The sequence below is a fragment of the Erpetoichthys calabaricus genome, chromosome 2 (assembly GCF_900747795.2).
Source record: "Erpetoichthys calabaricus chromosome 2, fErpCal1.3, whole genome shotgun sequence".
Taxonomy (NCBI): domain Eukaryota; kingdom Metazoa; phylum Chordata; class Cladistia; order Polypteriformes; family Polypteridae; genus Erpetoichthys; species Erpetoichthys calabaricus.
The window spans coordinates 133624792-133652361 of NC_041395.2; the positions used below are offsets into that span (position 1 = coordinate 133624792).

The following is a 27570-nucleotide window of genomic DNA, read 5'->3' on the forward strand; positions in this document are numbered from 1 at the left end:
CACCATGTCTAAATGTTCCTCATCTCGACACCATTGTCACCTCAGCTTTACCCTGTAAGCACATGCACAGTCATACCTGTTGGACCCCTCACTTTGAATGATTGCATGTTTATAATAAGTGCACCAAGACAGAGTAATGACAGACAGAACTTATATCCATCTTATTGAGTTATGTCTTGTTAAATGTAATCAAATTAAGCATTACAATTCTGAAAGGAAGGTTTTACACTTAATCAACGTAAGCTGTTAAATATTTGAGGATATCATATAAAGGAGCTAAAGGTGAGATAAACACCCAAATGCAGAAGGTCTCATAGAGCCTTCAATTTCTCTCCTTTGCTTGGATTATGACTTGTATTATGCAGAGATGGGGGACTGATGGCTATTATTTTGTCAAAACTGCTTCTCTCTATCTAGCTGCAACAAAGTCTTTTTAAAATGCCTCCTGTGACTCCTTGAAATAAACTGAATTATGATAAATTTACTTTCAGTAGGTTAGTAATAATGCCAAAATTCTAATTAACATCTTGGTTGGTTACTTCATGTGTAAATGTCAGTCAGTTTTAGAAAGCCCACCTTTTCAACAGTAATGCCATTTTCTTGCGCATTCATCTTTAACAATAATGGCCATTATGGAGCCATTCAGGGTGTAGTAGTGTATTTGGTTTTAGTGCAAACCTCTGTTTGTCAGCTCAACATTGCATCCAGTGGGGCGGAGTGGTGGCTTTGAGGCTAAGGATCTGTGCTGGTGTCCCGAAGGTTGCCGGTTCGAATCCCCGTCACTGCCAAAAGAGATCCTACTCTGCTGGGCCCTTGAGCAAGAGCCTTAACCTGTAATTGCACCAAGGGGCGCTGTACAATGGCTGACCCTGCGCTCTGACCCCAAGGGGTATGCGAAAACTAACAAATTCCTAATACGAGAAATTGTATAAGGCGAAATAAAGAACAAAAAAAAAAAAAAATCTCATGTATGAAGTCAACAGCTATCTCTCTTTCAGTTGCTTCAATATAATAATGTAGCATTAAGCAAAGCAACAAGTCCATTCAGCTAGGCACCAGAATTCTGTATTCATCACAGCACTATTGTTTTCTTTGGGAAACGCAGATTGCTGCAGGCAAAATGATATGATTTTTCTAATCTTAGATTGCCTCTCTCAAACCCCTGTAGACAGGTGTGTAGAGTGGAAGAGAAAAACAATGTCTTTAGTAAAGCAATATGGTGCCTTGCTTAACCCTTTAGAAATGTGTTAGGAAATATGGAAGCTGGAAGAGAGGACAGAAACACGAAAGAGAAGACATTAGTCAGAAATATTCTTCTGACACTAAATTTAAATTTACTCTGATATCGTTCATTTGTACATAGACAATATTCTTAACTCTACAATAATAAAAGAAAAATGGTAAAGACATCATTTCAAATGAACAGTATGTGAATAATCACATACAATCTTTTGATGAAATATAAAATACTTCCCTTGGCAGCATCTTTTTTAATAACACCCCACAGTCTTTTAACACATTCTCCACCCACAAGAAATATACTGTTAGTGTAAAAGTGAGAAAAAATGCTACTATACATGTACAGGAGCTCTGTGTCTGAGACTGTAAAAAGAAAAGTAAATGCCATCCATATTTAATCATGATGGTCTTAATCACACATCACATTGACAAATATTTTGTATTTCTTTTTAGAGTGGTTGTATTGGCATTATAATACAGCATTTTTTTGTATTCCCAATACACATTGCCAAGGGTATGATTGTCCATTCGAGTTTGCTTGGACTAACTCTAATAAGGCACAGGAGGAGGCTCAGAAAAGGACTAGACAGGTTATGTGTCCATGTACTTCCTTTACAGTTCAGATGCTGCTAACCAGGAAGATGAGACCCATTTGTCTCTGCCTACTTCTTTCACCACTGCCACTCCCACATCTGGATCTCCTAATAGGGATAGCAGAAGGAACCACAATGTTGTGTCTTCCCACAATGTCTACCAGAGGTAGAAACAAAGCCTGCAATTTTATCAAGACTAAATGGGCAATTTCCCACCTGGCACCCCAATTATCATTTTATGTTCCCTGCAGATTCTTTTCAACATGTACAGTATTTCCACCTATTCAATCAAAGTTTTGTTTAAATTGTTTAAGATCTTTTTTAGTAAATATTAAAAGTATAGTCACTAATTCTATTCAAAAGCAAAGCTAACACTGCATATTTAAAGACATTCTGGAATGCCTTAATGACATGTCCATGTGGGTTTCTCAAGGAACTTGTGCATGTCAGGTAATTGGAGACAAATATTTTTCTCAAACTGCTTGAAAATAAAATTATTTTGCCACTGTGATAGCTTATGTTGATAAGGAGCTTATAAAATAAAAAGATGCATAATTGTATACGTTGATGTTAAAACAATTTTCAGGTTAGCACTTGTAGCAGTCAGTATTTCATGTGGTGCTATTTTTTGTGGACATAACCTTTTGTGGCAGGTGATAGTACTTGTGTTGGGGGCTTTGCACATGAGGTCAACCAGGGGATGGGTTTGGGTGGGACACAGTCACCAACCACTCTTCCTTTTTCTGCACCAGAGCAGAGGAGGAGCCTGCAGAAGATCAGTGACCTCACATCCAGTTTGCCCCAGAAGTCCCACTACTTATGTCATAAAAGAACCTACAACTGCCAGAACCACATTAGCTGGCAGGAACAATATTATGGAACAGCCTTATTTCAGTGTCCTTTTTGTTTTTATTTGTTTTGCTTCAGCATTTGTCACACGCATGTGCATGGGAGACAGTTTCAGATCTCAGGTGATGGTAAATCTCCACCAATCCAAGGGGTGGTAATGCTCTCTCTTTTCCTCTCTTTGTAGATGTCACCCTCCAATGACGTCACTTGTGGTGTCTGACAACCTGGACCTCTCTCTTCTTTCCTGACAGCCATATGACCAAAAGAACCACCATCTTTGACAGTCTGAACAGAACTCCGGTTTGAGAACTCGATTTCATGTTTTCGCAAACTTTATTTTGATCGAAACTTGAAAATTATATGCAGTTTCCCCAAGGGCCCAAACACTCTGTCTCTTTCGGTCTTATTACACATTGTCCCAGTGGTGAGTTGCTTTAGTATAGGGACGTATGGCCACTTGATTAAAAATGCACCAGATTATTACAAAAAGGAATATTGTTTTTTATGTTAGCAGGTATTAAAAATAATATAGCACTGCTAGGACAATTAAAGTCAAACACATATAGATAGATAGATAGATAGATAGATAGATAGATAGATAGATAGATAGATAGATAGATAGATAGATAGATAGATAACTTTATTAATCCTAAGGGGAAATTCACATACTCCAGCAGCAGCATACTGATAAAGAAAATATTAAAGAGTGATAACAATGCAGGCATACAAACAGTCAATAACTTTGAATAATGTTAACGGGTATAATGTATGTGGGAGGAACAATCTCCTCAGTCTGTCAGTGGAGCAGGACATTGACAGAAGTCTGTCACTGAAGCTGCTCCTCTGTCTGGAGATGATACTGTTTAATGGCCCCAGCCCCCACCACAGTACTGTGACTTATAAACTTTAAAATATCTTTCTGCCAGAATATGGTGGCAGTGAGCCAGCACTGATTGATTATATGCTTGAAAAAGTTTACTGGCAAGCTGCATTTTCTGAAAATCTCTGTACACTGGGGAAATTTCTAAAGACTGGAAGCTAGCAAATATTGTATTATCCTATTATATGAAAAGGAGATTGGTCTGATCCAAGTACATTCTTCCTCTTCTTTTTTGGCTGCTCCCATTCGGTGTTGCCACAGTGGATCATCTTCTTCCATATCTTTCTGTCCTCTGCATCTTGTTCTGTTACACCCATCACCTGCATGTCCTCTCTCACCACATCCATAAACCTTCTCTTAGGCCTTCCTCTTTTCCTCTTCCCTGGCAGCTCTATCCTTAATATCCTTCTCCCAATATACTCAACATCTCTCCTCTGCACATGTCTAAACCAACGCAATCTCGCCTCTCTGACTTTGTCTCCCAACTGTCCAACTTGAGCTGACCCTCTAATGTACTCATTTCTAATCCTATCCATCCTCATAACACCCAGTGCAAATCTTAACATCTTTAACTCTGCCACTTCCAGCTCTGTCTCCTGTTTTTTGTTCTAATTCAAGTAACTATATATCAGTAAACTTAATATGCATCACATTTAAATTACTCAGAGGAATTATTAAGAAAAAGACCATGCAGCACATGTCTAGAATAGCTGTATTGGCAAATAATATGGGTACAGACAGGGAAGGTCGTGTTTCATTAATATGTTGGAAGGAGCAAGAAAAACATACAATCAGAGATGTGTATATGATGTTATTTATCTTATATAACTCTCTGAAAATGTTAGTGATCAAAGTAAAACAATGTGTAAAAGTGATTTTAAAGTGTGGTGTGTAGGTGGGTACAAAATTGGCTCAAACACAGGAAACAAAGGGTTACGGTGAAAATAGTCTGGCAGAAAGATATTTAAAAGGTGGTGTTGAAAGTGTTGTCCATTAGGGATTAGTGTGCTGCTATTTTTAATATATATTAATGATCTGGTTAAGAATATAACCAATAAGCTGGCTAAGTCTGTAGATAATACCAAACTAGGTGGAAGGATGAATAATGTAGGATCAACTAAACTTTGACAGTTGGCCCTGTCTTGGGCAGGTTTTTGATGGATGAAACTAAATGTAAGTAAATGTAAGGTGTAATATATATATGAAGTAAAAATTTTAGATTTGAATGCACAATGAAAGTTGAAAGTACACCATATGAGAAGGACCTAGGAGTCATAGTGGACTCATCACTATCTACATCAAGACAGTGTCCAGAAGCATTTGAGAAGGTTAATAGGATGTTAGGTTATATATGAAGGTGTGTGGAGTATTATGCTAGGGAAGTTATATTAAAGTTATGTAACTCACAAGTGAGGCATCACATGGAGACATGTGTACTTTTTTAGTTTCCATATTACAAAAAAAGACAAAGCTTTGATAGAGAAAGTTCAGAGAAGACCAGTAAGGCTGATTCTGGATTTGAATGGTATGAGCTATGAGGAGGGATTGATGAAGTTGAACCTTTTGAGTTTAAGTAAATGGGAATTACGAGGTAACAAGAATGAAGTGTTTAAAGTTATGCTGAAAGCTAATAAAGTGTATCCCTGCTATTACTTAAGAATTAATTCTTTAACAAGAACATGAAAACACATACAGAAAAATGGGAAGGGCACATTTTGAAGGTTTTCCTTTATGTAAAGAACCACAGATACACAGAATAACTGACCACATAGTTTGGTAGAGGGTAGGGCTTTAGGGACCTTCAAATTTTCACTGGATTTTATCTCTGTGAATAGGAATGACTAGGTTGTTGGACTGAATGACCTATTCTTGTCACAATTGTTCTAATGTTCTAAACTTCTGATTCTAATACTGCATGCATGTGTCATTGGAGTTGTTTGAGTTATCATTTGCTGTACAATGTCTTCTCAACGTCTTGTACATGTGAATTAATGGTCACCATTTTTAAAATAAAGCGAGGGTGCAAGTAACTTTTCCACACAGTACCAGATGTTGATGGCATATGACAAGATAGATAGGAGGCTTTAGACTTGAAGGAGGTAAACAGGAGACCCTGAAGAGAAAGTGGGAAAGCAAGGGCAGATTCTATAGGGAGACATGGCGAAGGATGAGGTGGAGAACACAACCATGACCAAATAGGGCAGAGGGTGTAAACCCAATGATATAATTCTAGGTCAGTCAGCGGTACACCAGTACTTAATCTGGCTCTAACAAGGATTGAATGTTCAAGGTTTGGTCTCTTACCATTCCACAGAAACCTTGAAACCAGCAACCTGACTTCAGTCCAATATTTAGTAGGAGGGGGAAACTTAAAGCTAGGGAGGTGTTCACAGAAAAAGGAATTAAAGATTTTTTTTATATGAAAGGCACTAAACACATAAGCATGTCCAACATTCAGAAAAAAACTAGAGCTACTACTTCAACATACAAAGCTACTTCAACATACAGCATGATGTAATACAAATAAACCCAAGACGTGTGTTGCCTCTTCTATAATACACCATATATCTGTCCAATTGCTGAGCAAGCTTTATTTATTTAAGAAACCCTGGCAGTATTTACAATTTAAACTTAGGGTAGGTCATCAAAGTGCATACACATGCACTTAATTTGGAGACAGCATTGAAGCTAACTCTGTGTTGCCGATCAGAGTGTTCTTGAAGGTTTTCTGTTTCAGAAGCCTGTATTTCGTTGAAAAAACACACACAACTTCGCCTCTTTTACAAGTGCATGTAAATCTTGCCTATTAAATTCAAATCAAGTGTGCATTGTAAGCAGTTTGTCAGGTTGAACTATGCCAACAGGGCTTCTAGATTGCATGTCTGCGTGTTTTGCAGGACATGGAGTTTACTCTTATAACTTGCATTGACTGCGAGAACAATGTGCCCAAGTGATAGCTAAAATGTACTCATATACTGAACATCCGTTCCATGTTAAGACACCATCTTCAAAGGGTGAAGAATGCTTTTGGTATCATCATGAATCATTTTGCACTATTTTTGGACATGTGTTATATTTCTGTGTGTTTGTTTGCTGTGTCAGCATGTTGTTTAATGTTTTTCTATGTACGCCACAATTTTGTGTATACATGAGTGCTGCCATATTGTTTGTAGCAATTAGGCTAATGAAGTTTTTGATATATTTCTTAAAGGATGGAAGCACATTCAATAGCTTATCAATCTCTTTAGATCAAAGAACATCCACCCATCCTTTCATTTCCTATATCTGCTTCATCTTAAGCAGGGTGGCAGGGAAGCTGGAGCCTATCCCAGCAAACATAGGATGCAAGGCTGGAGCAATCCCAGTCCATTGTTGGGTGAACACTCAGACACAGATCAGGACCAATTTAGCATCACCCAAACAGACATGGGGAGAATATGTGAACTCCATGAAGTGAACTCTAGTGTTCTTACTATGAGGCAGCAGCGTTATCACTGCACCACCATGCCCTCACCAAAGATCATAAACAAACCAACGAATTTTTAGGTTATTGACTTTTGGTACATTTTTTTAACAGTGCTTTTTAAGTATGGAATTTAGTTTCTTTATTTAAGATCCTTGCCTATTATTCTCCTGTATTACTCCTTTGTAAATCGACAACTTCCTGGTTGTTAACTTTAGAAGAAGTCCTCTTCTGCCCTTTGGTTTCTTATTTTTGCCAAAGGAATTCACAATAACAATACATCTTGTTTAGCTTGGCTGCAGATAATAAACAGAGCCTGGTGGTAATGTAAGTCAAAGACTGACCGACTTGCTTTCTTTATGCCAGCATGTGCATATTTGTGTTGTTTTTTTCTCTTTTGTTGGAAATATGTTGGATTTTAATTTATGCATCATTACACGGGTTCAGTTTTCAAACAGATTATTGTCTTTGCGGAGTCTAAACAATCTCTCTCTAATTCTCCCCTACATTCTTTGGTAACTAAATTGCCTCAAAATGAGCAAGAGTGTTTGTTAGTTTTTTTTTCTTTGTTAATTTGTTTTCTGTTCTTCTCCCATTAATCTATATGTGAGGTAATGACAGATTGCAATACATTACATATATTAAGACATGGTGAAAATGCATAGTTAATATAGTTTTGCAAATTAGTTACACGGAAAGAATTATGGAAATCGAAAAACATACTACTTACCGCTGCTGCCTGAAGGATGCAGTGTCCCGAGTTAAATTTCCTTTTACTTTAAACTGTTATTGAGGGACTGTAATCATGTACTTAGCTTAAGGACATTTGGAAAATGTATTTGTCTTTTTCTTGATAGCTTTTTTCAATTTGGTAATTGTATGAAACATTTTAATTATTTTTGTTTATTTGTCTTAGCCTAATCCCTTGACTATGATTCTATCCTCTCTTTGTGGAGTTTTACCCACAGGATGCATCTCCATGAATGTCTGAACAATTTGATATTGTTTTGTGATTACTGTAACTTTTTTAATTGTCAGCTTTGTGGTGCTTCCATAATGCCACTTTGTTTCATGATTTAAATTGGGTGTATTGCCATTTTGTGTTTTTTTCTATGGTCTTGGCCATATTGTTTATTGTTACTAATCCCGTTACTAATTATGCGATTTGTTATGTCATTAATCCCTGTTGTTTCATTGAGCGATGAGTGAGACTTACAGCATTCATTACTAGGTTGGTCTACTCTTGCATCTTAAGATTACCATACGAACAGACACACACACACAAAGAGAGATCACATTAACACAGCTATGGATAAGTAGTGCCTACAATGCCTGTCACTCCTCAGCACTCCACATGCCCCATTGTGTTCAGCACTAATAAAATGAAGGCTCGTTCCCCTTTCTACCAACCAATGGTGTCTTAATTCTACTACTCTCGTTCCTCCTATTGAGGTGCGTCCTCTCAGCCTTGATAAACCCTGCAGGGATGAGCAAATTACAATCTCCCTCCGAACTTTGTGCCCTAATATTTACTTTATTACTTCAATTACTCTAGATATAAAGACAAAGTATAGAAATATAATATCAACATGGTATTTATTAAAGTATAATAATACCAACAGAGGAGACCATAATAGACAATAAATCAGCTAAAAAAGTTTGGATATATTTAGTTTTAGAAAGCTTAAACAATCAGCAATTAATTTTTTTAATTAATTTTTTGGATGGATTTTGTTTTGGTCAGTTTTTTTGAGTAAGCAAACAGAGCAGTCCTTCTCTCTTTCTGACATATAGCAGACTCTGACGTCACTTCCTCTGTAGTTGTGTTTTTGCTTTCTATGTTAAAATCAGATGTGGACACTCCAGAACACCCATCTGATTGGCTAGCTGTCTTGTAAATGGATGGTTCTGCCCAAAAGCTTTGATCCTGTACATATCTGTACAATCTCTTATTGTGTCCATTTTCTTTTACCATTAAATGGTAAACTGAAAAAAATATTTTAGATTAAAAGCACAATAAATTACTTAAATTACTAACAAAACGTGTATTAAATTTAGAAATTACTGGTACAATACAGAAACAATGTACAAATGTATTTGGGTCATAAATTATTAGTACCAAAAGATAGGATTCTTTCAATATAAAGTATTAATATATAATTTAATTAATAAGTTAATTAATATTAATTAACTTTCAATATAAAGTAAATATTTAACTGGGTATATTAGTTAAATTGCTTCAAGGGTTTGTGATGTCCATTGTGTAAATTCCTTTGTTAATTAGTTCCTTTATACTTCATCACGGTTTGTCTGAGCAAAATTTAAAAACTTAATATAAGCAGTCTGGGCTGGCTGATGAAGCCAGTGTTCAAAAGTCAAAAAAGACATCCTTGAATGGCCCTGTCCGATAACCAAGAGGCAAGTGCAAGCTTTCTTAGGATTAGTGAGTTACTACCACTGGTTTGTACCTCGGTTTTCTCAGTTGACAAATATAACAAAGGAAAGGGCCCCTTTTCATATGGTGTAGGATGATCTGACAGAAGGGGCATTCAGTGACTTAGAAATAGCCCTCACAACAGCACCTGTTTTGAGAACTCCTGACTTTTCTCTTCCATTCCTTCTCCAGACCGATGCTTCGGACACAGGTCTAGGCGCCGTGTTGAGCAAAAGCATCGATGGTGTTGAACACCCTGTGATATACTTGAGCTGGAAACTGTTGGACCGGGAGACAAGGTATGCAGCGGTAGAACGGGAGGCTCTGGCAATAAAGTAGGTGGTAACTCACCAGCGGTACTACCTGTTGGGTTGGAAGTTCACCCTAGTGACGGACCATGCCGCCCTCCAGTGGATGGCTATTCAAAAGGAGTCAAACCCTCGAGTCACCAGGTGGTTTTTGGACATGCAGCCATATAATTTCATTGTCACTTATCGTCAGGGTAACCTCCAGGCTAACGCTGACGCTCTCTCTCGGGTTCACGACCTCTCAGTTTGGGCACGCACGAGCACATAGGGAGCGGCTTAAAGACCCGACGGGCACCGCAACATCTCATGTCAGGGGACAATGACAGGGTACTAACCTTCCTCTCTTTGTTCCCTCAGGAAAAACAAAGCAACACTGCCGTTAATTAACCCGGACTCGATAGACACTCAAGTCACTTCCGGGTTCCTTCCTTCCCTCTGGTCCCCACATGATGACGTCATTACCACCCATCTACCACCACGGTCCCAGCATTCCATCTGTCCACTTCCGTTCCCACCCCACCTGTCGCTATACCAGTTGTCTTGTGTTCTATGTGTGAACGGACCAATTTAAGAAAAACCTTACAGTATATGGGGATGAATACCCCAAACCTTTATGATCTGTTTTTGTCTTTATTACACGTTACTTTCAGTGTTCAAAATTATGGATATTCTAAAACAACTTTATGTGTGTTTAGTTATTCCAAAATCTTTTATTGTGCCACGTCTTTTCGAATGTTTATTTTTGACTGCTGTTTTTGCTTTACTTATTGTACTTTGGCAATCTGCATACTTTTGTCTTACTGGCTATCTAACCCTTACTTTATTTTTTGTCATTGTTCTCTGTCCTATTTCTGCTCCTTGTTGACATGTCCATTTACAGAACACCTATCTTTTTCAAGGTGGTCTGTACAACCTGAAGCTACATGGGTTTGTTGTTGAACAATCTGAGAAGGTAAAAAACAACCAGTAATGCTATAGAACCAAGAGTTTATACTGTCTAAGTGTGAATATGCTTTGCATAACAAGTACTTTAGTGAAGGATTTTCCTCACATTTATTATTAAGGTATCGGTTGGATGACTTGTCTACTAGGGTGGAAAATTGAGTTCCGCCTGCATGGAGGAAAAGCTCATCAAGACTCTTTGGAGTTCTGTTTACAGACAACATCTTGAAGTGAGAATGAAGCACTCAGTGTTTTATGCTTTGGTATTGTCTGTTATTTTAAACAAATTAATTCTGATTAGTGTATACTTTAAACTGTACTAGAAACATGAATGGAATTATAAGAGGCTGGGGCAAATTGGATGCTTCTGGTAATATCTCTGCTAAAGACTGGAGGGGCTTTTAAAGTTATATAAAAAGACAAACTAGATATTACTATCAATTGTAAAATATATGTCATGGTTGTTGTGATACACTCTTAAATATATTCTGTATTAGTAATATGAGAGAAAACTGACCAGGAGATAAAAGGGTTAAATACAGGGAAGGGTTAAGTTTTAAGCATGAAATATGTTTGGCATACTAAAAGGCTGGACAGATTAATTTGTCAAATAGAGGCGCTGGACTAACCAGACAAACTTCTCCTAATCAAAAGAGAAAGCATGAGGCATTGGAAAGTTGCTTGTTTGTATCCCAAAGCTGGCATACTGAACATGGTATTTTAAACGATAAAAGCCTAATGACATCACTTGTATTGCTGCCCACAATCACATGACTAGCAACTGTTGTCGTGGCTAAACACAGTATGGCTGTAGCTGTGTATAATGAATGCAAAATGGCAGTGTAAATAGCAAAATTCCATACAAAATGGATGAGACATTATAATGATAAAAATAAACAAATACTTTAAAAAAACAAAAACAAGATTAGAAATTAGCATGAATGATTAAAAATAAAAACAAAGGGATTCGTGACAATGGTAAAAAATATATACGAATCACTCTGTTGTTCTCAATCTCGCCTAAAAGAAGAACAAGCTCACTTCAGAATTGAATGGCACCTTCCCGAGGAGTACCCATGAATCGACTTTCATGGTGGACATTGCCTTTTGATTTTAAAATATTTTATCATTATAGTTATTTTTGTAACACCATTTTGTATGTTGTTTTGGATGACAGTTACCACCATTTTGTGGCTGTCTGCATTGCTTGCAGCCATACGGTTTGTATGCCAGTCATGTTACATTATGAACATCACATTCTGTCTGTAAAGGATGTTTCTCTGCTAATCCAAATGTCCACATTTATGGATATCCCAAACAAATTCTCGTGTGGCAACTGGTACTCAATATATGTTTTGGCATGTTTATTTGACCTTGCATATCGGGCTTTGGTGATTTGATATTATTACTGTTGGTTTTGACCTTATGATTTATCCTCAAATTTCCCACTGCTTGCATGCATTTGTTTTTATCTCTTAACACATTTCTTATGGTTTCAGTAGAAAAACATATCGGAATTTCTGTCTATTTATATGCTTTTGCTTACTTGTTATTACATTACAATGTCATGTTAACTTCATAGTAATCTTCACAACTTTATTTTAATGATCAAGCAACACTATTGAATTAAAGTATTGTCAATTAATTATTTTTCAGTTGACGTGTCATGTTTCTTGCTAACTCTACCATGTTTTTATCCTGAGCCAAAAGACATTTCTGCACTAGCATAATAATGGATAGGCAGTAGGGATGATAATAGGTTCCTTATAGAAAAAGTAGAAGGGATTAAATAAAAGTGTGGTTTCCACATGGAACTTGCTATTTGGCATCACGAATGTTAAATAATAAAGCAGGTTCCAAGATGGCTGCTACATTTATTCTATTTTCATAGAATTCATTCATACATAATTTTATGATAATAACGTAGTCTGCTTTCTGTATGCTACAAGCTATTTAAATACAGTAAGTATCTTTAAAACACAGTATAGAAGTATAACAAGTATAGGAACTAGTATACTGTAATTTAGCCTTAGTAAGGTGCAAACAATCTTTTTAATACAGGCATATAATAACTGTACAAATATTTGTGGAAAAGTTATGAAAAATAAAATCAAGTACTTTGATCGTATCCATTTTTTTCTTGCAAACAATGTCATGCATAGAATGTAATGAGTTAATTCCAGTAAGTAAATATAAAAGAAAGAATCAAAAAAGAAAGTTTAGAGTTAGCATTTATTAACAATTTTTAAGCTGTTTATTACAAAGTATCTAAATTGAGTTGTCTGAGGTATTTTTGTTTAACTTTCAGTATAGTAAATCTCCTTGGCATTAAGGACTATAAAAATATTAAAGAATACACAAGTGAAAGTTATTATAAATTAAAAATGACCATTTTCTGCTAACAATGAAATCACCCAAAGGGATTTGCTTTTTAATCCCACTGTTAATACATACTGTTTATCAACCATATCACTAATAACTTTATAATAACGAACAATATAAATTTTGTTTCTTTTAGTGCGAAGGATTCTCTTTTTTTCTGTCCAAAACATTCAGTTACGAATGCTATATAAATTCTCATTTGTAGCTTGCAAGTCAAAGAATACTGCAGATTTTTTCCAAGAAAACAAAATGTTTAAAATATGATTTTTTAAGGTATAGATTACCAGATAAAAAATGTAAAAAAATTTCATTAACAAAAAATATCTTTAGAAAATAACAATAATACAAATGAAAAATACGTATAGTATTGTTATTAATTTTACATGGGATAATAAAACTAAGTTCTTTGGTGTGGAGTAAAACGTCTTTCCATAATGCTAGTAATTGAGACCCTCCCCCATTTGTTCACATTGAAAAAGGAAAAAAAAAACAGAAACAAAAAACACCAAATTTACAAAATAAGGCTTCATAAAAAAGCAAATAACTAGAATAATGCAATATTGTTTGTTTACAATAACTGAAGTTTTTATACATTCTGCAAACCAATGCATTAGACTGCATTGTTCTTTTTAAAAAATGATATATTATTAAAGTGTTGCCTTATATGTTGCATTACACCCTATTTAATACAGCTATTAAAGTTTTTATATTGAAAGTGAGAGAGACAGCACAAATATTGTTCCAATGATTGCATACAGATGGACAGTTTATCTTCTATGCTTTGAATGGCACTGAAATAACAGTCTGTTGAATAGGCAGCAATTTTCTTTTCTTATTTTTGGTGAGGAATGGGCAGTTACCAAACTCGACATTTTTTCTCTGGAACCATTTTATCATTCTTCTTACAAGAAAAGGCTTCCGCAAATTCAGGAAAGTTCTGTAATGATCCAAGAACTCTATTTATGGAAAGAAGAAAAAAAATAATGTTAAACAGAAAACCTTCTTAAACATATATCACTGCCATGCAGTTACTAGCCCAAGTGTCATGACTGTAACCAAAGGGATGAGCTTCCACTTTCAACATAGGGTAGACACTACTCCCCAGTGTCAAAATACTGAATGACGCTTAGCCAAACGTTTTTACCCTTACCCAAAAAAAAACAGCATTCCTCTGCCAATCTCCCACATGTACAGTAAACCGTTTGATGCTTATAAATTCCGTCACCTCTTTCAAAAATACCATGTTGAGGGTTACGGTTACAGAATTTTCAAGATCTATATAAGTGATGCTGTTTATCTAAACATTTTTTTTTAATTTGGAAAAGGGAAAGATAAAAAGTTAAGTTTTGTATAAAATGCTTGTAGTACTAGGGTGTTGTACCGTGTTAGCTATTATGAATGTAGAGAAAAGCCAAGCAAAATGACACCTTTTTTTATTGGCTAACTAAAAAGATTACAATATGCAAGCTTTCGGGGCAAATCAGGCCCCTTCTTCAGGCAAGATGTAATCAATTGATTACATCTTGCCTGAAGAAGGGGCCTGATTTGCCCCGAAAGCTTCCATATTGTAATCTTTTTAGTTAGCCAATAAAAGGTATAAAATGCTTTAAAGATTCAATAGGTAGTCTTCATCAGTTAGAAATCTGTTAATACAGTAATCCCTCGCTATATCGCGCTTCGCCTTTCGCGGCTTCACTCCATCGCGGATTTTATATGTAAGCATATTTAAATATATATCGCGGATTTTTCGCTGCTTCGTGGGTTTCTGTGGACAATGGGTCTTTTAATTTCTGGTACATGCTTCCTGAGTTGGTTTGCCCAGTTGATTTCATACAAGGGACGCTATTGGCAGATGGCTGAGAAGCTACCCAGCTTACATTTCTCTTTCTCTTGCGCTGACTTTCTCTGATCCTGACGTAGGGGGATTGAGCAGGGGGGCTGTTTGCACACCTAGACGATACAGACGCTCGTCTAAAAATGCTGAAAGATTATCTTCATGTTGCTATCTTTTGTGCAGCTGCTTCCTGAAACGACATGCACGGTGCTTCGCATACTTAAAACCTCGAAGGGCACGTATTGATTTTTGTTTGTCCGTCTCTCTCTCTCTCTCTCTCCCTGCTCCTGATGGAGGGGGTGTGAGCTGCCGCCTTCAACAGCTTTGTGCCGCGGTGCTTCGCATACTTAAAAGCCAAACAGCCCTATTGATTTGTTTGGTTTTTTCTCTATCTCTGACAGCCTGTGCTCCTGACACGCACTCCTTTGAAGAGGAAGATATGTTTGCATTCTTTTAATTGTGAGACGGAACTGTCATCTCTGTCTTGTCATGGAGCACAGTTTAAACTTTTGAAAAGGAGACAAATGTTTGTATGCAATGTTTGAATAACGTTCCTGTCTCTCTACAACCTCCTGTGTTTCTGCACAAATCTGTGACCCAAGCATGACAATATAAAAATAACCATATAAACATATGGTTTCTACTTCGCGGATTTTCTTATTTCGCGGGTGGCTCTGGAACGCAACCCCCGCGATGGAGAAGGGATTACTGTACTGTGTTGCATCGCTAGTCATTTACCAAGAATGTCTAGTGCAATGAGAACACATAACAACAAGAATTGGTGCAGCACAAAGTGCATTGTGTGTTGTATTCAATCCAAACAAATCAGTGTTCAAAAGAGCAGGATCTTCAAAAAAATAATTTAAAAACTCCAGTGCATAGTGAGGATGTTAAAAATCCAAATAAATAACAAATATTCCAATTAAAATTAATCATAAAATCAAAAGTTAGAATTGTCTTTATATTCCCTCCCAGTGTACTTTGTCTCTCTCATGCTTGTCTTGCCCTATTTACCCAACTTTCAGGCATGATCAGCAAGGCTGAGACACTAGCAGAAATGGACCACTTTGACTACAATCTCGGTCACCATCCTTTGTTGTCCACTGGGATGCACTGAGCCAGACTCCTTCTTACGTACGCCCAGCTTGGCTTCCTCGGAATCCTGGACCCCTTGGGCATGTCTCAAGCAGCTCCACCGTGAAGTTTCTTCTAACCGCTTTGCTGCTATTTAATAACACTGGCTCCAACTCAATTCTGCTCTTTCATTTTTTCTTCTTTTTACTTTTGTTCTTCTTTTTTTGTTTGTTTCTCCCAGACTTTTATACGTTGTGGGCGCAGGTTCTCTGCCTGACAACTCGTGGAATGTCAATGAAGAACAACTAAGCTGATCCTGCCAGTATGTAACAAGCAATCAGTTTGCCTCCCCATTAAAGACCCTGCGGTTGCCCAGTTTGCAGACTGCTTACACACACACAAGCCTGAGCCAAGCTACATAGCTTTTAGAACTAAAACACTACTCTGCCACACAACCCTCCCTCACTTCATCACATGGAACACGTAAGTTGGGTTCTATGTTGTTTTTAGAGACAACTAAGGTCTTGTGTTCAGTAGGGATAAAGAATAGTTTAGTGTTTTAAAGAACAACAAATGAAAACATAGACCTCAAAAGGTGTTTTGGACTAGAATAAGCAGAAGCTTTAGGGTTAAATGGAGAAAGAACCAAGAAAGCACATAAATAAGTAGCTTGGAAACCCATGGGTTTGCATCAGTGTGGTTTGAATGAATTTAGCAGGCAGGGTCTTGGGCATGTGACAAATAGGGAGGCTCAGTTGTGGTTAACAACTAAACTTTCTCAAGGAATATCTGAATTAATTGGACTAACAAGCAACAGTAGAAAAGTTTGACTAAGTTTTTGGGAAGGATTATTTAGGCATAAAACTGAATTTAATTTTGATCTTGTATGTCTGGATTCATTCCTATCACCCTAAAGAAGTTGTAAGTTCAATAGCAGATCAGTGTTGTTGTATATCCAGGTATGGAAGTTTAGGCCTTGTTACACAGTATGATTTCAAATTATTCTCTTGCTGTCTTTACTGATGCAGCTTACATACTGTACATTTAGACACTATTCACATCCCTTCACGTTTTCACATTTTGTTATGTTGCACATTATGTTAAAATAATATTTTCCATTATAAAGCAACACTCAATACCCCAGAATGACAAAGAAAAAACAAGTTAAAAATTGCTTCAAATTTATTAAACATAAAATATCTATGCTCACTTTTAGAGTACCTTAATCGTTTATGTTCAGATTAAAGTAACAGTAGAGCCTGATTTCTGAATTGCCTCTTTTTGTACACTGCCTGTAAGGTAAAGCTGACTATCTGTTGACAGTCTACCTTCCATAACCGCAGGAAGTCTTTTCAAAGTCTCTGACTTTGGACCAAAAAGTGTAAGACTTGTGATGAAATCCTGACATTTTCTAGACTCCTCTGTCTTTGTGATCATCATAAGTAAGTCTTAGGGAAAACCATATGAACATATTTGAATTGATCTCAGCAAACCAGATTTTTTAAAGGCTCATTGCCTTTAAACTAATGAGTTTTTACAAATAAACTTAAAACCAGTCACCTGTAATTAAAACAAAAATTTAGCACTGACTGACCTGAATTTTCCTGGGCTGTGCACATCTGTTTTAATTGAGTTGACTGCATATTCTGGTCGGTAAGTCCCACACCACACCTGAAATAAACATGAAAAAGAGAAAGTTGAGGGTAACAGAAGAGTATCATCCACTTTGTCTATTTAGTTCAAATGAAACAAATGACTTGATATGAATTTTTACTGACTTCTTTAGGAAATCCATACTATTGATCACATTTGAACTTAGCAACCACCACTTGTATTGATGATCACTGTTTATGTAATACCTGTATATTACCCTACTGAAATACCTCTATTACTACAACAATTGAAGTTTAAATATTAAAGTGTAATTTCAACAATGTATTGAATTTTCATGGGGGTGGTGAAGCATGATTACATTTCAAATAATGCCAATATTATTCTTGATTCACTCCCGGTATGCTTATGCATAATCAACAGATTATAGCAAACAGTATTGCACTTTAACAAAGCAAATCCCATGCTGTATAGGTCACACATGTGTTAAGTGGCACTGGTAGTTTTTGCATTTTATTGGCTTTATCATTTTGTTTTAACTTGTATTGAACTCCTTTGAATATATGTGGACAGAGAATGTGTAAATTCAGATGTTATTTTATAGCCAGATATAAGAAGTGCGTCATTAGGCACTCTCAACTGCCAAAATTTGCTTATTCCTAAATGAGTTGTTAAATTACATCAACCCAGTTTATGCTCACAGTGAGCTCTGTAGGTTTCACATGTTGCTTAATGAGTGAATGATCTAAGACAGGGGTCCTCAATCACAGTCCTGGAGGGCTGCAGTGGCTGCAGGTTTTTGTTCTAAACCGGTTGCTTAATTAGAAAGCAATTCTTGCCAATAATTTCATGGCTTGTTAGTGCTTTAACTCTGCTATGTAAGGTAATTCTCATATCCTAGATTTTCCTCCCCTTTCTAAGGATATCACTCAAATGATTTGAAGGCTAAAATGGATGAGTAATTCTCAGTCCTTCACTTTTTTCTTTTCACTTTCCTTCCAAGTATTTAATTAAACCTAATAGTGCATGATAAATATACACAGGTATAAATGGTAACCAGTTAAATGGAGAAATGCTGGTCTCAGCTGTTTACAGCTGTTTACGATTAAAATAAGCAATAAGGGTTCAAAATCTTAATGAGCGAGACAACTAAAGTGAAGCAGAAATGTTACTTGAGTAATAAGTGCTCCTTATTAGGTCATTGGGTTGGAACAAAAACCTGCAGCTACTGTGGCCCTCCAGGACCGTGATTGAGGACCCCCGATCTAAGGTGTCGCTATAAATGATCTTCAGTATTTTGTATAAACAATATGGCTGTAGAAATGTCATATATACACTGAAAAACTTTCACCTCTATTTCTAGTAGTGACTTAAACAATATTTGAAAAATAACCAAAGCAAGAATTTCCTGAAAAAAACATACCTTCAAAGTTTCAAAATCGGTAGATGACATATTGGTAGCATCATGAAATATCAAAAATAAATATAAAATAAGAATTTATGTGTGCAGTAATCTCACTGCTTGCAAAGGGAATCTCAACATATATAAATAAAAATGAAAGTCTTATTGAAATTAACTATCTATTTGGTTAAACTTATTACATGTTAAAGTAACAAATAACACCAGAGCATGCTTGTTATTTGATTCTTACATCTTCTGATTATATTGGAAGCCTTGTCACATCAGGAGAAAATTGAGTTCTGTCACAAACAGTGAAATTGTGTGTATTAAGTTGACAGGTGCAATATGAATGATATACAGTTTTACACTATAAAGAAAACTGTTTTACACTAGCAAAGCAGTGTCTGTGTGGACACTTTTGGTGAGTAAAATAAAATGCGACGAAAACTAAAAGTTAATTACTGAAAAATTAAAGCTAAATAAAAACTAAAAGAAAAATGAAAACTAAATAAAAACAAACTAAAAAAAATCTTAAAAAATAAAAAATACTGGTATATAAATATATATATATATATATATATACATAACACTACTGGAGCTCTTTTATACCAACAGGAATATGCCTGTGTAATGCCTCACTATGACTGCCAAGTCAGAAGTTTTCTACCTTTCTAATAATTTTTCTAATTTTCTAATAGTGTGTGTGGGTCTATATTTATTTATTTGTTTACCTAGTTATGTATTTATTTATTCAAAGAGCTTCTGTAAAAAGCCAAATTTCCCTCCAATGACAAATAAAGTTCTGTCTAATGTACTTGGGAAGAAGAAAAGAACGAAAATCAGTTCAAAGATCCATATTTGTTCTGTTGTTCATCATGTCCAACAGGATGGATTCTAGTTCCACAATTATGCCAGACGTAAAGAGGTGAAAAGTACAGTACAATAACATACCACAATCAATTATAAACAATAACCACTGGTATTTTTAGTAAATATAAAAAATGTGATTCCTGTAATGTTATAATTTCTTTAACTGTCTCATCGTAGTTCTGTAAACAGCTTCTCATAGAGCTATTCCAGAAGTAGGAGTTGTAGATAGTGATTGTTTCCTCAGTGCCTATCACAGCGTGCAGGTGTTGGCAGGTTTAGTGAAGGGTGGTGCATAAATAGGGGTCTGCATCACAATGCAAGTGGACAAGGTTTCTGAAAATGTGGAAAAACCTTATTGTTGCTTGTGGCTCTTTACTTAACATCCATCCAAACATTCCGACCAACCTTGTACGGCAAACTCTGCAATGTAGTGTTGGGACTTGATATATATAGAAATTAACCTTATGAATTGAATTGGCTAGATGAGAAACAGTTGGACAGCACCACATGGGTAGGAGTGATGCTACTTAAAGTGTAACCAGAGAAGGCAGACAAGGCAAATACAATTGAGCATCTGTTTGCTATAAGAAAATTCAGAACTCACACCATCCCAACCCCCACTGATGTTCTTGAGAGGGAAGTATTCTACGGGAAATAAAGCATAGGATGACACCACCTCTATTGTTGTTAATACTGGAGCCTTCATCCATCCTGATGGAGGAAGATGGGGCATCTCTGCAAAGCTCATAGAGGTATAATCAGTGTCTTCATTCTCTAAAACAAGTTGAACCGAACTGGCATATTAAAAAGTAATACAGTTTATGCCTATGGTGTCTTAGTATGGATAGAAGATATTCCTAACATTATCTCCAGGCTTGCACACCTGAAATGAAATGTATTCTTTAATATTGCACAAGCTACTATTTTTAATTAATTCATTAAGATACATTTCTGTTTTAGGAACACAGGAAGCTGAAACTTATCCCATTATAACTGGGTCAGAGACTTTTTTTTTTTTTTTTTACTCTGTATGTAAAGCGACCTTGGGTTTGTGAAAGGTGCTCAATAAATGTAACCTATTATTATTATTTTATTATTTTCATAAATTATCCTAATTGTACGTAGCCTTGCATCTGTACAGTATTTGGGTTTCTATGACAATTCAGAGATTAAAGAATTCTTGTAGCTTTCTTGAGAAGAGACTAATATTTATTCCCATTCAGGTAGATTCATAAGAGTTTGGGAAAAGAATATTAAGCGTGTGTGTGTCATGTAAGGCTGCAAGCAACAAGAGAACATGAAGTGCTGAATGGCCCTTTAGATGAGGCTGTTGAGGATATAGGCATATAGTTTTCATTAAGAGGTACTTCTGGCAAGTTATTTAGAGAAGTCTGACACCACAGTGTGAAATGAACAGATTGCCTTAAGTCTACTTACTGCATTTGTCTAGTGGAAAGAACAGAAACAGATATACAGCAGAGTGAGATAGAATTGAGAGTTTAGAGAGGGACAGAGGGAGAAAGAGAGAGATTGGGTGTGGAAACAGGGATCAAGGTGGTTACCCCTACTAACAGAGGATTTGCCACAACTGCAATAAAATTTGTTTTCCAGGTATTTTGCTCATGCAACTGTGAAATAAACACACTTTCTTCTTATTTGCTACTCTAACTAATGCTTAATAATAATAATAATTTACATGTATATAGCTCTTTTCTCACAACTCAGAGTGCTTTTCATAATGAATGGAGAGTAACTTCAAACACCACTAATGTGTAGCATTCACTTGGATGATGCGATAGCCGGCATTTATTTGCCAGTACACTCACCACACATTAGCTATTAGGTGGTGAAGTGGATATAGAGAGTCAGGACTTCGGTTTTACTCTCATTTGAAAGCACGATGCTATTCTTACAGCACAGTATCCCCATCACTGCACTGAATCATTGGTATCCACATTGCCAACACCTCTTCCAGCAGCAACCAAAGCTTTTCCTAGATGGTCTCCCATCCAAATACTAGCCGGGCCCGAATATACTTAGTGTCAGGTGGATTGTAATAACATTTTCCTCTTCAATCCCCTATACTACATTTGTAAAATTAACCTTTGCATGCAGGCTATTAAATTTCCAATATTATTACTAACTTACCTGTGCAAAATTGAGGAAGAATAATTGTTTGTGGTTCAGTTCAATGCCAGGTAGCAATTCTTCTTTTCCATGCTTTTTAATGTACTTTTGGTATGCCTACCATTAAAACAATCAAATCAAAGAAATCAGTATGTGCAGTTCTCTCACAAAAACATAGAATTTTATAGTCCATTACATGCTTATGTACAGATATCAGATTTTAGCAGGTGCCTTTTTTCTGGACACTTCCAAAAACAGCATACAGTTTGATTCAAGCAAAAAGTCAAAAGTAACAGAGAAAATAACATTAAAAATGTATAATACAAATCCACCCCAAAAGTGGAGAAGGTATTGCTGCATATATAAAAAATATTCACACTAAAACTACATACAAATATTGACTACATTTATCCATTTATTTTTTATGGTTTTTTTTGTGTGTTTATTTTGTCTATGAGTAACTCTGTGTCTCTGTACATATACAACCAGATATGATTTCTCTTCACACAGTCTAATATGGTGCTACAGACATACAATACACACAACCATTAATCAGTAATCAGTGAAACTATTCTCTTTATCCTTGTGAGATTAAAGAATGCTGGTTTTACCTTTATTAATTATTAATTGCAGACCAAATTCCTGTTTGTACATATTTTATAAAGGCATTTCTTTTATGTCAGCATTCAAAATTCAGAACTAATGTGAATTTTGAATGTGATTTTAAATAATAGCATTTGTTGTTCTCTTCTAAAAGGAAGATTTGAAGAAAAAAGAGCATTACTTCAATCTGTTAATAATTCAAACATTCAATTAATGTGTAATTATTTAAATCAAAGCAATTTCTCCTCCGCTTTGTAATTTCCTTTCCAAACAATCTCTTCTTCACTAACTTTACCACTTCTATAGCAACAATTATCTTGTGGGCATAGTTTGTGGTAACAAAATGTGATCACCAGGTTGTTCCTTTTTTATTAAAAGAGAGGTTTCCACCAAAATATAATCTAATTTTATTCCAGTCTTCCTTTATACAGCTGAATGATCTAGTAAATTGCTAACCCATCTATTCATCTTCCAAACTCCCCTTTATCCTCAGTAGAGGCGCAAGATTATAAAAGTAAGAATCATCTACTTCCTTTTTTCTATAAAATCCTATAAAATTACATCATACATTTAGACAGGATTACTACTTTTTCACCTGAATGGGTCCAAAATGTATCAATATATTGTAAAAACGTATAAAACAAGATTTCATTATTCTATTACTTTAAGCACTCAGATGACTTCTGGCAGAGTATAATGAGAATATAAAAATTAATGTGTTACATTCTGATTCCTCACTAGACTGGCTTAACAAGAGCAAAAACTTAAAAATGTAATAAAAGGGAAATGCTAATGTTTTCAATAACCAGCATTCAAAAAGAAGCCCCCAACACAGTACATGATTTTTATTCTTAATCAAAGACGATAAATGGCCTATTACACTTGTACTTAAAGTTTTGCATTTATGATATCAGATGCTGTCATGTTCGAACCCACACCCTCTGGGAAAAGGATATCACCATTGTAGGGTGAATAAAAATTAAATTAAATTATAAGTATATTTAGTAGCTGTGAACTGCGGTGGGCTGGCGCCCTGCCTGGGGTTTGTTTCCTGCCTTGCGCCCTGTGTTGGCTAGGATTGGCTCCAGCAGACCCCCATGACCCTGTAGTTAGCATATAGTGGGATGGATAATGGATGGATGAATGGATAGTAGCTGTGAAGACTGTAAACATGGGTAGCCAGAAATGTTTTACAGATTTTTTGCACTTCACTTCTATGATCAGCATTTGTGTAATTTTGAATGGTTAGCTTGTAATCTTCATTAGTAAAACATATAGCCAGACCCCTTCACAGCTTGTTCTTTTTCCTGTCCCATTATTTTACACTTTGATCTACAAGCGAATTCAGAGCAGTTTTCCTAAATGCTTCTCCTGTGCTCTAAAATTATTAATTTGTGCTTGATTCTGTTACATTCATTGTTACACCTCTGATCCATGACTGTAGTTTAATGCTAAGACCTTCTCATTAAAGCAAATTGAAAATAATTCTGATAATTCTGATTTTCCTTTTATTACAATGATTTAAAACCTAAACTTGGCCTTGTCACCTAAGACGTCTTGTCCTTCAATTAGTCTCCATCTTACATGGCTACTGGTTTGACACATAATTCTTAGAACAATGAGGTATAATTAAAAATATTCAGGCCACCTTTATTAAAATACTGCTACATCTGTAAAGGAGGAAAAAAATAGATTGTGCAGACACTGACTTGATAATGTGATGATCCTGTCCCCTCTTTCTGGGTGAGTCCACAGGTGTTGACTATTTATTATGAAGGTCGTGATATTAACTATACCCTGCCGCTGCCTGTTTGATACCTCCAAAATAATGAAATAAGTCCACCTTTGACCTGCCTGCCTCTTGCTTTTTTACTTTGCTTGCTGTGATCACCCTGTCACTGTCTTACTAACTAATCGGTATTCTTCCTGATCTAACATTGCTCTGATCTGTTTAGCAGCAAGACACATCACAATACATGTGTAAGACAGGAAATCAGCTGAAATGAAAACTATGCCACAGTGTCGTGATTTGCAGATGCATGCGTTTAAAAAAGTAAATAATAATAATAAATAATGTAGCAAAGCGTGGTGACAACTTGTGCGGCTCATATGGATTATTTTGACACTACCCAGACTGCTGAATCATCCAGCTCAATCTAGATCCTGTATGAGCTGTTACAATAGAAAATTGAATTAATCTCAACCTAATTATTTCAAGTTGAGCAATCATTGAGAGAATTAACATTTACTGTTTCTGAAATACTGCTAGTACCTGTATATGTAAAAGGCCATATTTTACAAAGCTAGCAGTCACATCACAGGTTTTCCCAGACTGCAGAAGTATTTGGTGTCTATCTACAGCAGTAGTAAACAGTTCAGATAAAATTGAGTGCTCACTTAACATATCCTCATTCTTGTTTCAGGAAAAAGAAAACTGTTCAGTTTTAAAAGGCAGACATCACAATGTGGAACCTTATAGATCTTACTTGATATGACTGTCTGATTCCTCCATTGTCCGCAATATTCTCTCCCAAGGTGTTAATGCCATTAAGCTGTGAAACAAAAAACATACAAAAGTAAGTAACCTGGCAGCTTTTAATTCTGGTTTAAGATGTGCTCACCTAGCAACCCAAAAACAAATTTCAAATATTTATTTTTGATTATTTGGCATGTTTATTTAGGTTTTGCACTTTGTTGTTTGTGAGTCAATGATGTCATCGGATTGATGTGATGTTGAACTCTGTCTATAGTACATAGCATCGTGAGACAATAAGTGTTTGTAAAAGTTTGTTTTCTCTCCTGATTTAAATATCTAGGAAATCTTTCTAACCTTTAGTATTTGATCCCTGCCTACCTGCTAAAGATGCCATTCTGCCAACTAATCTGAAAAATGAAACTCTGTGACTAAAAGTGCTAAAACAGATTTACGTGTGTTTTTTCTTTCTGTTTCCTAGATTGTGACACATGAGTAAGAAAATGTGTCTTTGCTTTGTCCAAGAGACCTCATTCTACTTAATTAGTATGAAGACATATGGCAAAAACCCATCATGGACAGGATGAGTGTCCATTGCAAGGCACACTAATCCATAAACACTTGCAAATCTTAACACTAGGCAAATTTTAAGTGGACAGTCAGCCTGTGTGTTGCTGAGAAGTACAGCAGGAGAAAAACTGGGCATGTGAAGTAAATCCTTTCAAGCAGAGATAAGGAAGGTCTGCAGACTTCACAGACAGCATGACCTGGCTAAGGTTTCAGCTCAGCTTCTGGTTATTATTATATGAAGCTACTGTATGAATACATTTTATGTATGAATGAACAATACAAGAATATAGTAATTTGCTAATGGCCTAACTGAGCTTTAAGGAAATACAGACTCTCAAATTATATTAAAGCCTCCACAAGCTTTCAAATAAGTTCTGTTTCTTCACTTCCTCTTTCTATAATTATTTATTTTTTAACAGGTGTTTCATTTGAAATATCAACATGATTCACTATTGCATATGTTTGTAATCATTAGCTTTAGTTGTTATATTTATGCAATATTTAAAATGTACATATGGAAGTTTCCACCTTGCTTAATTACCTAAAACCTGCAGTTATTCTATATTCCATCATATTGCCATCATTTTTAAAGTGGCATTCAGCTTATTTTTTGAACACTATCATCACAGTTTTTTCCATGTCAAGAACAATTATTCTTCTCTAAACAGTGGTGATTGCTATGCAGAATGATGGCCTTTTGTTACAAAAAAATGTGTTTAGTGATTTACAGATTCATGCTAATGCACCTTTTCCTAGGTTGGTTGACAATAGAATGTCTCATTGTTAGTTATTAAAAGAAATAATGAGTCAGGCAGATTTTCTGTGGAAAAAAAGAGACTTGTATCATTTTCAGTTAAACCAAGAATTAGATTAGCACTTCCTTTTTTCAATTATGGAAACAAGTATGAAAAACAATTCTGCAAAACAAATGAACAAACTGTGCTTGCAGTATCCATTATGTTTGCCACTTCTAATGTATGATAGATAAGACCACAGATTCCAAACTGTGAAATGAGAGCCCATACCAACCAGTTGTACTGGTAAAGTGATCTACTGTATCAAAAATTCACCTTTTAAACATGTTCAATATTTTTAAATCAATTTTTCTAATGTGTAGTTGTCTACCCATAGAAAAATGAAGTTGAAAAATCTTTGCATTGATTAACGAAATAGTTCAAGAAGAGTTACAGCATCTTTCTCATTGGCTTGCTCAAAACTTGTCAAATCACTTAATCAGTTTCAATGCAAATATTTGTCTTATGTCAATGAATTGTCGTGCAATTACATGATGGTGGAACTTGTTTTTGATATTTGCCTCATTAGTCTTATTAAACCGTTATTAAATGAAGGGCAGATAAAAATAGCACAAGGTTTATGACTAAAGAGTAAGGCATGAAGCGTTTTTATTGATAGAGAAGAGAAACTTACTGCATGCTTTAGATTTGAGTAGATTAAAAAATGGCAAGGTATGATAAGTGGAAATAATACTTGTTGCTTGTTATATTATTTTATATAAAGGCTATTTAAAATATATATATATATATGTGTGTGTGTGTGTGTGTGTGTGTGTGTGTGTGTGTGTGTGTGTTAAAACTCACATGCTGTCCACCTGCTAGGTCCCAAGTAAAATTTCCATACTGATTGACCATACACTGGGAGAGATCTTTAAAGTTTTCTGCAGATTTTTGACTCCACCAATCAGTTAGATCACCATTTTTGTCAAAATTTCTACCTGTAAGGAAAAAAAAGTTTCTTTAACCTACACTTATTCCATCAGTATTAAGTCAGAGATAACTCACTGAATACATACACAGTACTGTATCTTCAAGAGCACAATTATATACTTGTCAAGGGCACCTAAATGATGGGTGAAAGTTAAACATCAGATATCTACAATATACAGCATGTTAAAAATA

At 35.7% G+C, this 27570-nt stretch overlaps 1 protein-coding gene across 3 annotated transcripts in view; it reads right to left on the bottom strand.

Moving 5' to 3' along the window:
- Positions 1-12921: 12921 nt before the first annotated feature.
- Positions 12922-27570, bottom strand: part of LOC114646352 (neprilysin-like) — a 98323-nt gene continuing 83674 nt past the window's right edge. For all 3 annotated transcript variants that reach the window (XM_028794509.2, XM_028794510.2, XM_028794511.2), the window contains 5 exons: positions 27253-27386; positions 25098-25163; positions 22030-22125; positions 17593-17669; positions 12922-14046 (listed from right to left, as the gene is read on the bottom strand). In XM_028794509.2, the coding sequence (XP_028650342.2) occupies positions 13947-14046; positions 17593-17669; positions 22030-22125; positions 25098-25163; positions 27253-27386 (473 nt within the window). In that variant the 3' untranslated portion in view covers positions 12922-13946. The remainder of the gene's footprint in view (positions 14047-17592; positions 17670-22029; positions 22126-25097; positions 25164-27252; positions 27387-27570) is intronic.